Source organism: Mytilus galloprovincialis, chromosome 4 (assembly GCF_965363235.1).
Source record: "Mytilus galloprovincialis chromosome 4, xbMytGall1.hap1.1, whole genome shotgun sequence".
NCBI lineage: Eukaryota > Metazoa > Mollusca > Bivalvia > Mytilida > Mytilidae > Mytilus > Mytilus galloprovincialis.
The window spans coordinates 5,777,141-5,792,897 of record NC_134841.1 but is presented as its reverse complement, the minus strand read 5'-3'; the positions used below and the strand labels follow the sequence as shown (position 1 = coordinate 5,792,897).

At 30.9% G+C, this 15,757-nt stretch overlaps 1 protein-coding gene across 2 annotated transcripts in view; it reads left to right on the top strand.

Annotated features, from left to right (window-relative positions):
- LOC143071200 (uncharacterized) overlaps positions 1–15,757 on the top strand; it is a 40,051-nt gene that overhangs the window by 3,644 nt on the left and 20,650 nt on the right. For both annotated transcript variants that reach the window (XM_076245364.1, XM_076245365.1), the window contains 8 exons: positions 1,074–1,803; positions 3,281–3,357; positions 4,557–4,628; positions 5,464–5,598; positions 10,076–10,198; positions 12,514–12,585; positions 13,259–13,464; positions 13,986–14,078. In XM_076245364.1, coding sequence (XP_076101479.1) covers positions 1,074–1,803; positions 3,281–3,357; positions 4,557–4,628; positions 5,464–5,598; positions 10,076–10,198; positions 12,514–12,585; positions 13,259–13,464; positions 13,986–14,078 — 1,508 coding nt within the window. The remainder of the gene's footprint in view (positions 1–1,073; positions 1,804–3,280; positions 3,358–4,556; positions 4,629–5,463; positions 5,599–10,075; positions 10,199–12,513; positions 12,586–13,258; positions 13,465–13,985; positions 14,079–15,757) is intronic.

Sequence of the window (15,757 nt, the reverse complement as noted above, 5' to 3'; positions counted from 1 at the left end):
CAAAGATCGAAAAAAAAACTGACAAAAAGAAATAGACAAACAGACGAATAACAGTACACAATACACAGGATAGAAAACTTAAAACTAAGCAAAACAAACACCAACAACAACTGGGGGTGATCTCATATGTTCCGGAAAGGTGAGCCGATTCTGCTCCATTTGTGGCACCCGTCGTGTTGATCATGTTATTACAAACCCGGTAAATAGTTGAATTCGGTAAGTCACTTTCGTGAAAAAGGGAACACTTTTGTAGTTAGGACATAAAAACATATCCGATATAAAAAGCTTATCGCAAACGTTACGTTAACTTACGATTACAAAGAAAAAGAGGTGATTTCTTTGACAGCTGCGTTAATGTCTAATCAAAGAATTCATTATTTATATACAGAAAGTAATATCATGTCCTCCTATTTGGAATGATTATCAGTTTTTTTATTTGTATGGTAAAAAGGTTTTGTCAGGTAAGTGCATAAGGTGCAATTCATGTTAAAACCCAGTAAAGTCACATTTAAAAAAAATCTACAAACAAAATGCCAAAGCTGGAAATGAATAACGAGATTTCGAGCTATTATAAAGCTTTTTCAAACAAAATGATCTTGAAAGCAACATTTTAAAACCAATATGTAAACGCAAGATTTTATAAATCATTTGCATATCTCAGTTGATAATTTGTTTGTAAACATGTCACACTATTAGCTATACAGACTAGATTAGCAGTGATGCGCTCGTTACCTATTAATTGACAAGGAAAGATCGGCTAAATTATTACAGATTTTGCGGCTGATACATTTAGAGCAGGTGCCACAACAGGAATAGTTCTTTTGGAGATCATGCGGTTTCCTCTGTTTTTGCTTGTTACCTATATTTTATTTTTTTCTTCGATCTTCCAAATTGAAATCGGTACCACATTAACGCCTGATATAAATCTTCACCTTAAGTTCCATTCTTATAGTTGTTTTTCCAATTTCACAGCATTTTTCAATGAAACACTTCGATAGAAACTGCACAATATTCCTATTAAAATTAATTAAAGTTATTTAGTAAATGAATATTGTTCTTCTTTATATTTTAAGATATTGAAAATGGAGTAGAATCATTAACGAAAAACTGCGACCTTAATTCATTCAGACTGAATGAAATTAAGAAAATGGTTCTTACTTTGTCAAGAGGAGTGAATAACCTTAGCGAAACAATACAAGTTCTCAAAGAAAGCCCGTTTGGAAGGATAACTGTAGATGGCAAGTTATCTTACCCTAGTAAAAATGATGTTCAAAATGTTCTAGTTTGTTCAAAAGTTTGTGAAAACACAGATGTTTTGACGACATATAGATGCATATCATCAGCACTGCCAGCAAAATCTTTAACTAATGATTTGGAAACGTTCACAACTAATAAAGCAAATACAAATGACGAACGTCTTAGAAATTCCCGTTGTATAGAAAGAAGTCTTTCAAACGACGATAACTTAGAAGTTGATACTCCATCACAAAATATTGCTATTCAAAACTGCAAAAATGATACACTTGAAGTGAATGATAGAATGTTAAGACAAGAGAGTAAAGCTGTTCCGACTAACAATTCAAAAGCTAAAATGTTCAGAAACGATTTTGGTTATAAGTATTTGTCAACAAAAAGGCTAGATGACAACCGTGTAAGTTTCCATAGTAAACGGTCATGCTTCGAGGTTTCAGATTGTTCTCCTGTATCTGGTATTTATACAGATGTTCCATTTGAAACTAATATAAAACAAAACCATCCGAATAACCTTGATACAAGACTAAAATTAAAAGCCGACTCAAAAAAGTAAGTATTTGAATACCAATTTTATACGGATTTGAAAAGCAAGTATATCTTTTAGGTTCAGATGGATTTCAATGGTTTTGTTGGTTGTTTGCTCTTTGCTTATACTGTTTATGCCATTGCAGTTTTTTGTTTTTGTTTTATTATAGAAGTTTGTATGTCCAATGTGTATCCTATACGTTTATCATGTTCACATCTTGTAAATCATATTTGAATGTACAATGAAGTGAAAATAACTCAGGAATCGCATTTACTTTAAGTCCAACATTCTATTTGAATTTTTGAAATATTAAGGGAATTCTACCCCAGGAATAGATTACCTTAGCTGTATTTGGCAAAACATTTAGGAATATCTGGCTCTCAATGCTCTTCAACTTCGTACTTTATTTGGCTTTTTTAACATTTTTTGATTCGAGTGTCACTGATGAGTCTTTTGTAGAAGAAATGCGCGTCTAAGGTAAATATAAAATTTGAATCCTGGTTTTTATGATGAGTTTATTTATTGATTATATTTCCTCATATTTTAGACTAATACTGTATGTTTTTCTTTCTAGTTGCTTATTGGTGTTGTTTTTTTAGTTTCGTGACAATTTGTCCTTGTCAGGAGCATGTAATTCAATGGTGGTCGTTGATTGATGTCTCATTTATATATGCAAATTAGAAGATGCGGCACTATTGACAATGATACATCTCTACACAAGAGAACAATTGATAACATAAAAGTTTTCAACTATATGTAACATTAAGGCCTTCAACAATGAAAAAACGTTACACTGCATGTCAGCTTAAAACGACAAAAAAAAACAATGAACGAAAATCAAGTATGATATGCATTAATTTTTCGTTTATGTTTTGACTGTTGGTTATTTTGTTTGAAATGTTTTGCATTTTATCTTGTCATAGCCTTTTACAGCTAATTATACAGTATGGATTTTTCTGATTGTTGAAGGCCATACGATGACATATGATTAATTATATCTTCTTTTAACTGGCAATCATAAAACCTTATTTCATATTAAGTCTATTTATATTTTGTAGACTTGTATTTGAATTAAATGGTGAAAGATACTTTTCCATTTTTGATCAAATTGCCCAAAATCAACAAGAGATATGTATGTACCGAACTCAATAGTAAATTCCTCGGGGGAATTCCATTAAACCTACCAAAAAATATCATACTTTGTCAACTAAGGTAATGATTAATATGTTCTGAATTTCAAACATTTAAAGTAAATTAAACATCATTTGTCAGTACAAAAGGATATTCGTTTAATTAGATGATAGCCTAAAATAGCTCTCAAACACTAATAATAGATTACATATCAAGTTTTTTAATTATTCCTCAATTCATCAACGGCAATTTGATATATTATCTTAGCAATTAGCCTGAAAAATATGTGGCAATATAATAGTTTTTTCAAACCTATAGCAAATATAATGTGTAAACATATTAAGTAAATATAAAAATAATGCACAACAGATTGAGCGGTAACAGAAAACTGCGGAATACAAGTTTCCAAAATGTAGACTCTGCAGATGAAGATGATTGTATTACGGGTATGTATATATAAAGAAGAAGATGTAGTATGAGAGCAAATAAAAAAGTTCTCCATTCAAGTCTCAATGAACAAGAAGATAACAATTTTACGTGAAAGTATGGCCTTCCATAGATCCTTAGCTCACATTGCATATTTCTTTTTATGGTATTTCTGTACCATTAACATTGCTTTAACAATATCGATTTTTCAGTAAATGAGTATAAATAGAAAAGTACCATAAAAACTGTTTCATTGAGTCCGATCTAGCTATATATAGTTTTTAGATAACAAAAATTTTAGAATACATATTATGCACAAATACAGGGCAGTTGGGACAAGTCTACTGATAGTCACGCTGTCTAATAACAATTTAGTTAGATATTATTAGAGCCTCTTTAAAGTAAAGAATGGTAAAACTTGGCCTAAGATTTATGCAGTGATCCATGTCAATACTGAAGCATTGATACATATGGCGCCTCAATGTGTGTCAACATAACGAATGTATAACTGTCATTCATCTTTTAATATCTAAATGTATTGTAATATATATATATATATTAGGCTTTGACTCCTTCACAAACCAACTAAAAACAATATTGACAAACGAAGAAAACCGAAAATGCTACAACATTGTATAAACATTACAACTAACAATAGAGATTTAGCACTACGTACGCTATCCTAAATTAGAAGAGTGTTAGTTGATATTTACGTCAACTTTGCATTCATTAGTTCAGATTAAAAGACAACTCATTAGTTGGCAAAATGTTTTTTTTAATATCATACGGTTTACAAATTGCAGTAGATCGCGCAAAAGTACTATTTATGTGGTCGAAATAGGGACAGTAGCAATTCAACATTGCTTTCAATATAATGAAATTTTATGCGACTGTCATACAATTGAGAGGTTTAGCTATCTATAAAACCAGGTTCAATCCACTATTTTCTTAAGAAGAAGATGCCTTTACCAATTCAGGAATATGACAGTTGTTATTCGTTTCTTTTAATTTCAGCTTTTGATTTTGACATTTGATTCGGGACTTTTCGTTTTTTAATTTTACTTGGCTTTCGGTATTTTTGTGATTTTAATTTTTCTATCGTACAAATAGTGGAAAAGGCAAAAATGCATGCTTATTATAGTTAATAAAAAAAATATCAAACCGCTTAATTTAATGAAATAAAATAATGTATTAAAGTAGTATCTTACTTTCAAATTAGATATAGACATTACTGGTCATCCAAAGACAACTACTGACTGGCTGAAGCATTACCATCTTGTTTGTGAACATGGTAAGCTCAAGATATATCGTTATTTGTGAAATTTACTGAAAATTGTGTTCTTTTTATAAAAGCTTCCGATTACAAGATTTAATTTTGTTGTTTTTTTTTCTGTTGAAACGTATTTTTTGTTAACTTTATTATGTTCTTGCTGATAGATCAACATTGTAATTACCAAATAAACTCATCATAGATACCAGGATTACATTTTGTATTTACGCCAGACGCGCGTTTCATCTACAAAAGACTAATCAGTGACGTTCGAATCCATAAAGGTTAAAAAGGCCAAATAAAGTACATAGTTTAAGAGCATTTAAGACCAAAATTCCGAAAAGATTTGCCAAATACAGCTAAGGTAATCTATTCCTGAGGTAAATAAACTCATCATAGATACCAGGAATAAAATTACGCAAGACGCGCGTTTCGTCTTCAAAAGACTAATCAATGACGCTCGAATCAAAACTGTTTCAAAGGTCAAATAAAGTACGAAGTTCAAATGCATTGAAGACCAAAAATTCCTTTAAAATTTGCCAAATACAGCTAAGGTAATCTATTCCTGAGGTAGAAAAACCTCAGTATTTCAAACATTAAATCTTTTCTCAATTTTATTCAAAAGTTTTGTAAACAATCAATTTATAAATATGACCATATCAATAAAAACTCATGTCAACACAGAAGTACTGACTACTTGGTTGGGGATACTCTCGGAGAATGAAAATCCACCAGCAGTGACATCTACCCAGTAGTTGTATATAAGCTCACCATAAATACGAGGATTAAATATTGTATTTACACCAGACGAACAGACAATGTAAGAAAAGAAGAAAATGTTTTATAATTCTTTCAGCAAATTGTAAACTACAGACAGGAACAGTAAGGCGTAGCAGAGGACGCTATGTTACATTGGTATTAGATATATCAGAACATATGAAAGGCCATGATTTTGAAATAATGAAAAGTGCAGCAGTTGAGTACATTCAAGGTACTGTATCAAAAAGTTTTTTTTTTTTTTATTTCAATGTTGAGAGGAATGTGATATTACTTTGATATGTTTATTTTTAAAACTGTTGACACATGTTTCTTAAAGAAAAAGAAGTAGCTGTTCAATAAAGACAACAGTAGTATACCGCTTTTCGAAATTCATAAATCGATAGAGAGAAAAAAACAAATCCGAGTTACAAGCTAAAACTGAGGGAAACGCATCTAATATAAGAGAACTACTACACAACAGAAATACAACATTAAAATCTAACACACACAGAAACGAACTATAATATAACAATGACCATATCCCTGACTTGGTACAGGGCATTTTAAGATAAAAATGGTGGGTTGAACCTGCAAAATATCCCGCTTTAATGGCAATGCTAATTATAACATTAAAACGACAACATTACATGACAGGACTACAATACAAATAAATAGGAGAAAATATAGGACAGAGAAACAAACAATTAACAGCCAACAACAGGTACCTGGTTACAAATTTAATACGCCAGACGCGCGCCACGTCCACACAAAACTAACAAGCGACGCCCAGATGAAAAAAGTCTGAAAGCCAAAACAAGTACAAAACTGAAAAGCACTGAGGATGAAAAGTTCCAAAACGTTGTGACCAATACAACCGTGTTATCCACCTGGGACAAGAAAATCCTTATTATTTAGAATAATACATACTTTTGCAAACAGTAAATCTTATAAAATGACAATATAATACATATACATGATTAAACTGAAGTGGTGACTAGCTACAGAACAAAAACGGATGAATTACCAAAATGCACAGCCTTGTTAGCCATTACCAGTGTTACGCAAAAAGTGACGTCACATTTGAATTTCTAAAACGAGTTCCGAAAATTAAAAAATCAACTCTTAAATATTTTTTTTTTTGTCCTGATTTTTGTTTTATGAAAACTTGCAATATCTATCAGTATAAACTTTTCTTATCCATGATTTAGTAATACTAATCGTTTATTCACGTTAACGTGTCACTATATAATTCAATGCCATCCAATAGAAAAGACTCAAGACAAAATCAAGGAAGATCATATCTCACGAGTCAAAATACACCATTCAAAAAAATTAATAAAAAGATAATCAATTCATCATCTCACCGAAATTGGTAGGTGGACTTGATGAGAAAATATCATGAAATATGAAATGATATTAAGAGTTTGATTGAATCATATATATATTTCTTATTTTGTTTATTAGCCTATATGTTTTCGATTTTTAAATTCAGACTTAAACTCATTACTTTTATATTAATTTATATTTTTGAAAATCTCAGTTGTTATATTTACTTTAATTTAAAACATAAAATAGTATTCATGTTATTGGACAGTAACCAATACATTGCTAAATTTTACCGAATTGAATGATTACTTACATTACAAGTACTTCATTGAGCTCCACAAATTTAATACTCTAAATATGAATCCGTTGAACAATAACCTATTTTGTATTATGAGAATATGAGTTTACAATAATTATACATACATTATGTTTATCACAAGTTATTGCCATAAGTTTTCGAAACATGAAATTGAATGATTTTGTCTTTCTACACTCAGACTACATCCGTTATTTTTTCGATTTATTTTTCTTCCTTGTGGCGAACATTTTGTCAACTTTTAACCAGAAACAAACTAGTCTTTTTATATGCAATATACACGAGAACATTTTATTAAATAAACACATCATAGATACCAGGATTGGAACTTTGTAATTGCACCGGAAACGCGTTGCGTCTACAAAAGACTCATCAGTGACGCTCGAATTAAGAATGGTTATTTTTTAGCTAGTTTTATTATATTGCCTCATTGAATTATTTCTGAACCAAGTAAATAATAGAACAGTTATAATTGTCTTATTGTGCTGTGGTAAATTTTTGCATTCTTGTCTTTCCCTCTTGCATATATATCTTTATTCTCGTTACCCAAAGTTCAACGGTACACAGACATTTCTAAAATATGTTAACATAGTATAAATTTTAAATACAAATGTAAAATAGAGACATAAAGTAATAACTCAGGAGATTCTAGGCATTTAATAATAATTCTTATAAACTTGCACAGATTGTTTAGTTCAGGCGGGTTGTTACTATTCATGAGACCTTGAAATTTTAAAATATTAGGTCTGTTTATAAAATAATTCTTTAGTAGCAATTGTCTACTATCGTCTACTGCCGAGCATTCTAAAATGTAATGGAACTCGTCGCCAATATCACCGTTATTGCACAAAGTACAAATACGGTTTTCTCTCTGAGTGTTTTGCCATCTACCAATTTTGATAAGAATTTGTGTGTTCAAAGTTCTAGATCTACAAAAAGAAGCAATGTTTTTATCATCTAAAATATAAAAGTAAGTTTCGAAATTCATACTATTTTTGGTATAATTTATAATTGAGAGATTTTGAAGAATTCTGTACAGTAGCATACCATGTCTGTCTGAACTGGTCAGTTAATCATATTTTAACAGTATCATGCAACCCTTTACTTATAAAATATTTAGTGTTCCATATATTTGATAGTCCACAATTATCAAGCACAGATTTTACATTCTTGAACCAAGCTAAATTTCCATTATAACTACCAGTAACAAGATTGTATAGAATAACAGGAAGTTTCTTATCTTCTCCAGTTACAAGCTTTTCCCAATAATTAATAGTACGTAATTTAATTTACAAAAAATTGATGTGCTTTGTCTATATGAGTTTATGTTTTTCTTTATTGAAACATTCAATAGGGATTGGGATTATTGCACACTGTTGACTGCTGTTACCCTTTTTTGTTGACATTTTTTACTTATAATTTCTGTTTGTATTGTTCAACAATGTGAATGAAAATGTTTTACAATAGAACAATTAACGGGTTGCTTAAGTACAGAGCGACGAAATATGTATCAAAGAACACAAAGGCATATCGACAACGCACATAAGCAAAAATGAAAGACGAAAATACGCGAATAATCATACTAATGGATCAATTACACAATGATGAGATGTACAAGTACCGAGCCACGTCAAATGGATATCAATAAAAACAGTAACAGTAATAATACTAAAGACAAATAAAAGAATGGTATAACACGTTTTTAAGATGATATACAACGTCAGTACCCAGAATATATACTTCAAGACCATCAGTGGCGTAGCTTGCATGTATGCTCAGATGCTCAAGCATCCACATCATTTTGATAAAAAAAAAGATTTAAAAAAAAATGTGTTCGTAGGAGTTAAACTCGTATGTATCCAAATGTAACAAGAATGGAGATATGAGGAATACGTCCAATCATTTATAAAGCAGTATACGAGGTCTTTTATGTATGATCAATTAGTTTATGTAAACAAGATGTATCAATCGCAGAAAAGTGTTTCTGACTTTTTTTTGTGAAAAGTCTATGTCGTCAGCTACGGCAAGCCCAGACAGACGATGATGACAGGCAGACCCGCGGAGATGTCTCATCTGAAATTGGGCCACCATTTATATCCTGATATCGTTTCCTCTGACATGAAAGACGACGCGATAAAAATGTGAATTTGTAATAGAGTGTGATCATTCATGGGCTTATATGTACCCGTTTCGATCTAGATGCAAATAATAATTTTTCAATAAAAGAAGAGCCAATGCCCTCCATATTGCAATTTTTTTTTATTTATCCAAGAAGCAAGGACAATAACTAAAAATAATATCTAAAGAGAAATTAAAGCTTCAGAGCAAATGCAATGGGATTTCCATTATAATTTTTATTTCAAAGGGGCATAACCGGTTAAAAATATTTGATCAGGACTTATTTTTGATAGTGTCAAAGACATTGCTGATGATTTAAGTTTCATAAAAATCTGGCAAGAATTATACACATGAGAGTGCCAACAAGACCGAACAGACGGTGGGACGGACGCCCGATATTTCCATGTCCCCTGCAACGCGTTAAGCGAAAGAACAATCACTTCGGTTCCTATATTCCGAAGTTCCGGCATATACAGATATGCCGCTGTAATGGGTCCGTTTTTGAGATGTCAAATATAAGATTTGGTGGAAACTTTTACATCAAATATTTATCATGTTTATGAATTGAATGATGGCAGTTTTGAGAAAACAATAAAATTATGTTGGAAATATATGAATGGATGGGTATTTAGAAATTACATAAAAAATCTAACACGTGTCGGATTCTGGGGGAGTACACGTGCAAATAGGAAATGTCCGAAAAAAATATATAATTTTCTGCATAAAAAGATCTCCAAAATTTTTTCGCCTCGCTACGCTCGGCGACAGTTTGGCATCCACATCATTTCAACCCTGGCTACGCCACTGACCATTGTGTATTATTGGTGAAGTTGATACAGAATTTTATCAACAAGGTCTTGGTTCATTCGAATGAACTTATTTTTAGAAAAATGACGACATGTTCTTTGACATACCCCACTTAACATATACGTTTATACGATCTCTTTAGGTGCCAAACAAGTCAGTCTAACAATGGGGATGGAAGAGAACATTGGTTTAGCTGTATTTGGCGGTCAAAACCAACTCATTCACGAATGTACTGATGATTTGGATCTTATTTTGAAATCTATAGGTGTGTTTAATCATGATTCAACATATGCGTGCTAGTGTTTCTTACAGTTGTTTTTAATGTGCTACATCCATCACTTTGAAAACAACGATTGTATTATCATATATTGACAACAGCCACTGCCATTATGTTATAGATATAATGTAAATTTAGAATAGTTCAATATAAAGTGGAACTAGCTACGAGATATAAAAAATAGTATATGTTTCTTTTTGTTTAATGACAGAGAAATCGTGAAATGAAAATTCGATTTGGGCAGTCAATTTAGTTGATTTTTGTCAAAACAGAATGTGAAATATGGCTAACAAATTATAAACATGAAAATGAATAATTCGACCTATTTAAATCCGTCTTCAAGCGAACCTCATTTTAATCCCTTTAACTAGAGATGTGTTACCCATGAATTATGCTTGTTATGGTATAAAAGAAAGAGAATGTCAACATTGCAAATGAAATAAGGGTGCACTATTTGATTGACTGATTCGATCCACAAAAACTCATTTTTAAACAGGTAAAAACGATGATTGACCTAGAAAAATTTAATTGATCGAGTTCGCTATCTATTATTTTTTTATATTTTTATATTGGGCTATATGACCGTCGGAAGTCCCCGAAGGTCACCTCAATGGTAAATGACATGGTGTGTAAACTAAAATACTCACAAAATGCTGATACATATTATCAAACATATGCATTGTTAATAGGTTATTTTAGAATTTTAATTATTTAGATATACATATTGGTATGTCACAAACGTGTATGAAAAGAATCAAATCGGTGAGCATGAATTTGACAGCTACATGACGAGTCACTTTAAATAAAAGATCTGTTACAGCAAAACTCAGATAATAAGTCATTATGAAAATATTACCAGTAAGACAAACAATACCAGAATACCAAAAGTCGAAGGAGGTAAAAGGCTTTTATATAATAATTTTGGAGATTAGAAAAAAAAAAGAATTAACATTATATTTAGCCATCAAATGTTTATTTTTGTAAAAGTTGAAGAGACCACTATAGGCTTTATCGTTTCTGCCATCATCCCAAAATAGAGTTCGATGCATAATATCTACAACTTTTCATATCAGATTTAGTGTATATAAAACTGAACTTCTGTATTGGTGCTAATTAATGAGACAATCATCACAAGAGAACAAATGACGTCGATTTAAGGATGTACTTAGGTGAGGTTTTGGAATTTGTGTCAAATGTTCGGACTCCTTGGTGTTTTTCCTTACAACACAAGGTAAAATATTTTGCCCCATAACACCCATTTTTTTTTTTTTTTTTTTCATATAAGACTAAATAGCTCATGAAACGTCATTTAGCAAAATTTTAGAAGATTCTTGATTTTCTTTCTTTTGTTTTGAGACCCAAATAATACCAATGCAAATATAAGGTAAAAGTCCGAGTCAGCCTTTTCCCGCCATATTTTAAATCTCAAATATCTCGAAAAAGAGGTCCATGACCTATCAATATTTTTAGCTTTTTTTATCCTTAACGAATGCATTACCAGCTTATATTATCAATTTTAAATTCTTGATTTTATAATTTTTACCTTACCTCACCTAAGTACATCCTTAAACCATTATTGGACCTATAAACTATGAATCAACGTCTGGACTCTAACAATATTTCACACCCAAAACTCATAGCAAGCTATACGAGTCCATGTCATGAAAATTGTTAAACAGTTCATTCGAGAGAACAATCTGTGTTCGCTTTGACAAAGCACCTCCAGATACTCTCTAACATGGCATGACCACCAATTCTTTCCTTACATGTTGTCAATATCATGCCGTAACTTGCTTTTCTGGTATAAAATATATTGGAAACGTTACCGGATTATATAATTGCTACGTAAAATAACGAAGATCGTTAAAAAACAAGATTCAAAATAAAATAAAGGTGGTTCATGTTTTATCCGAATTTAGAGAAATACCTTGCAGACTGAAATCTTAGATGAAAAGTAAAATCACAAAAATACTCCGAGGAAAATTCAAAACGGAAAGTCCCAAATCAAATTATGAAACACATCAAACGAATGGATAATAAAATAAGCTTGTTCTCATCTGCCATCTCCAGTTTTTGGACAAATTCTTTTGAAAACTTGACGACTGTATCCTTCCCATTGCGTTAAATAGACTCTTTTTAGCATTTTGTCTTCGAATTACACAACTTGTTTGTTAGAAACCATAATTTCATCTAATGGGCCAAAGTCACGTGGTTCTAATAGTGTGTATAAAGTATATAGAATTTAGCCATATGGAGTTGAAATTGTTAACCTTTTTTATGATAAACTTACTTGAATCTAATAGGTAAACTTCAGCCAAGTGGCTCTGCACCTGCAATAGGAGGTTTGTTGATGGGTTTGGCTGGTGTAATGACAGGTAAATACAGCTACAAATAGTTAAATTATATGAGTGTTAAGTAAGACAATAGATATACATAAAATAATTGAAATTTTATACATTTAGTGTAATTTTAAAAGATATACAGCAAACAAAAATATTTTCAGTTTCTAATTATACATTGCTTGAAAATCATGGTCTTGAGAAACAGTTAAAGTCTGTCGGATTTGGAAGATAAATGTCTGGCTCGTGTTAAAAGAGAGTCATAACTTGTTTCGCAATCCACTATAAATATAAATGTTCAAACTATACATTAAAATTGCTAATCTAATCAAAAAGATTTCCAACTTGCTATGATAGAGTAGATTTTGATTGAATTGCTATAGCTATTATATTTGTGTTTCTTTTGGTCATATGCTCCTCACGAAATAGAATTAAAGTTGTATATTCTTGACTTTAATATTTTTGTCAGCTTCAGTAAAAAAGGATATACCGAAAGTATGACCAATCGATTCGTTTTGTCTTAATATCAAGTCTGAAAACTTGCATTTATATCAATATGTGATAAACAAGTGTCATTTGAAAGTTTAAACAGATTGATCTGCACTTCCAAATGTATAATGACGTCTTATCTTTTGGATTGACATTAATGCTCTTTAAAGCACAAATCTTTCAAATTAAGTGAATTACAAGTCATTTCTGTTTTATACAGGTCCTTTCGGAGGCATCGGAGATTTTCCTCTCCAAGGACATATCATTATCTTTACAAATGGTGGATCGGAAGGCAAAACATCTTCTTTTTCGCAAGCAAGCAGTGGAATTGATTTAAATTCTTTACTAAACAGTGGTGGTTTAAGTTTGTCAATTTCTAGTACTGGAAAAAGCATGGGGTCTTTACTTGATGACAATAATATATGTGTAAGAAACTTTCTGTTATTTACCTTGATGGTAGTTAAATTATTGTTTTGCATTATTTTACATCAACAATACTTTATGTTCTAAATAGCCTACGTACAATCCATGCATCCGTACTATTTATACCACACCTTAAAATCATATTAGGGATATCGCAAGTCCTATCTTAGACAGCATACCAGTTTAAAACTAATATTGATATTTTTATGAAGTAATAGTTAAAGATTAATCAGCATGGAATCCGTTATTTGTATGAAACTTTATGTTTTGCCAAAATATCAGTTATCATTATTGACATATATTGAAAACCGTTTCACATTTTGATAGCCTATATTAATCAAAAAATGTTTTCTTTTAAATATCTGCGATCTGTAATTGCGGCAGAGGAAAATGAAGTCATGTTTTAATTGACATATCTGCAATTTGTAAATATTTTTTTTCGACAGTCATAAAATTGGTATTATTTTAAACCTATTTTTATTAGTTTTTGTTTTAACTCTTTCAAACCAATTATGCGTATGTAGGATTACGCAGGAATAGAAAGTGTTATCCACAAGACAGTCAAAAGTCAAACAAAAGTATTCTATGTACCGATCGGAAATAATCAGAGGACCGCTGTAAGTATCAGTTCATTGTCACGTTTATTTAAGAACTGTACTAAAATGCAAAAGACATGGTAAAATCAAACAATTTAGCAAACGAACTTGCTGGGTAAATAGGATCGAAATTTTGAATCTTTTATTGATAAATCTACCATTTTTGGGGGTTAAAATTGACGTTTAGACTTGAACAAAAATGCATTTCAAAATTTAAATGAGTTTGGTTGGTACATCTGGCCTCTTTTACCAAACAAAATCTCAAACGAGAAAGAGGGAAGAAGAATATAAATAAATCCATCAAAAAATTAAATAATCTGTTACAAAAATCCATATTCGTATAGATTATATTGCCCTTTAAGATGATAAACACAGTACATATTCTTCAAAAGGACTAATGTATGAAATACTTGCCACTGGACGTTTACCAACCATAGGGGCATTAAAAACGATAAACTTTATAATCTTATTTTTTTTTGTTTTACTTTTTATAGTTTTATATCGTATAACTTAATTAAATGATTCATAAAAAATAACATGCACAAGATACATGTACATGTAGGTCATATTTGTAATTTTTCAAAATTACAGACTACACACATACACGAAAAGTAAATCTGAATATTTTATAGAGATGTTTCAATAACCCTTGTTTTGAATCCGAATTTTAGTAACAGTATCATGAAGAATACAAATGAATAAAGCAAATACAAAATATGATAACTTATGTATAATTATCAGCAGTTTGTAATTTTAGTCTTGAATTCTTTCATAATAACAAAGTATTATCTATCTTTTTTTGGTAAAATTTATGGCCTTAGATCCCCCTTAGATGAAGTATCGTCATCTTTTTATATCCCCGCTTTAAAAAAAAAAGTAAGAATATACTGTTTAAGATGGATCGGGACTATTAGACTGCGCATAATTTCACGCATGAATTACAATGCACACGAAAGGTATTTGTCGTAAATTCGATATTATTTTTTTTAAATATTTTGATTGAAAAAAAATGTTAAATCATTGTAGTTATGTCACTTAAAGAATATTATCGTTATAATGTGTGTCTGTTAATGGCTCAAAATGATATTTCTTCCATTTTCACCGTTTTCCCGTAAAAAAATGGGTTTTAAGGCAAAATATTTTTTTTCCCTTATCGGTGACCTATGTTTTTTTATTTGCTCATTCTTTGAAGCTATATTTCTGCTTTTTATATTACAGTCTTGGACCAAATATCATAGAATTTTTTTTTTATATTCCGATATAAATGTGTCAACACCTCTATTTTCCCTATTATTTCATTGAAAAATGGTCCCTTTTACATACCTGTTTAAAAGTAAAATTTTTAGCTTAAATGGTCCGTGACCCTCTATTTTTTTCGACCAATTGGATTCACTTTCTGTAAAGAATAAAATAACAAAAGTACGGCACTTCTGATAGAAACTTCGAATAGGCCCGATCCACCTTAACCTATGTCTGTTCGTTCGTCCATCCGTCAGAACTTCCGTCCATCTGCAAGTCCGCCAGTCCGTCCATTCTTCAGTCCCGTCAATATATTTTCATACAAAGAAATATGTTTTCAGTGTTTATATAAGTCAGCTACCACTTACCAAACAAAGTACTTCAAAGAGTAAGATGTTTTTGCAACATAATCCAAATTGGGAAGAAAAAGGAATCTTGAAATAGAACTAGTTTATGAAGCC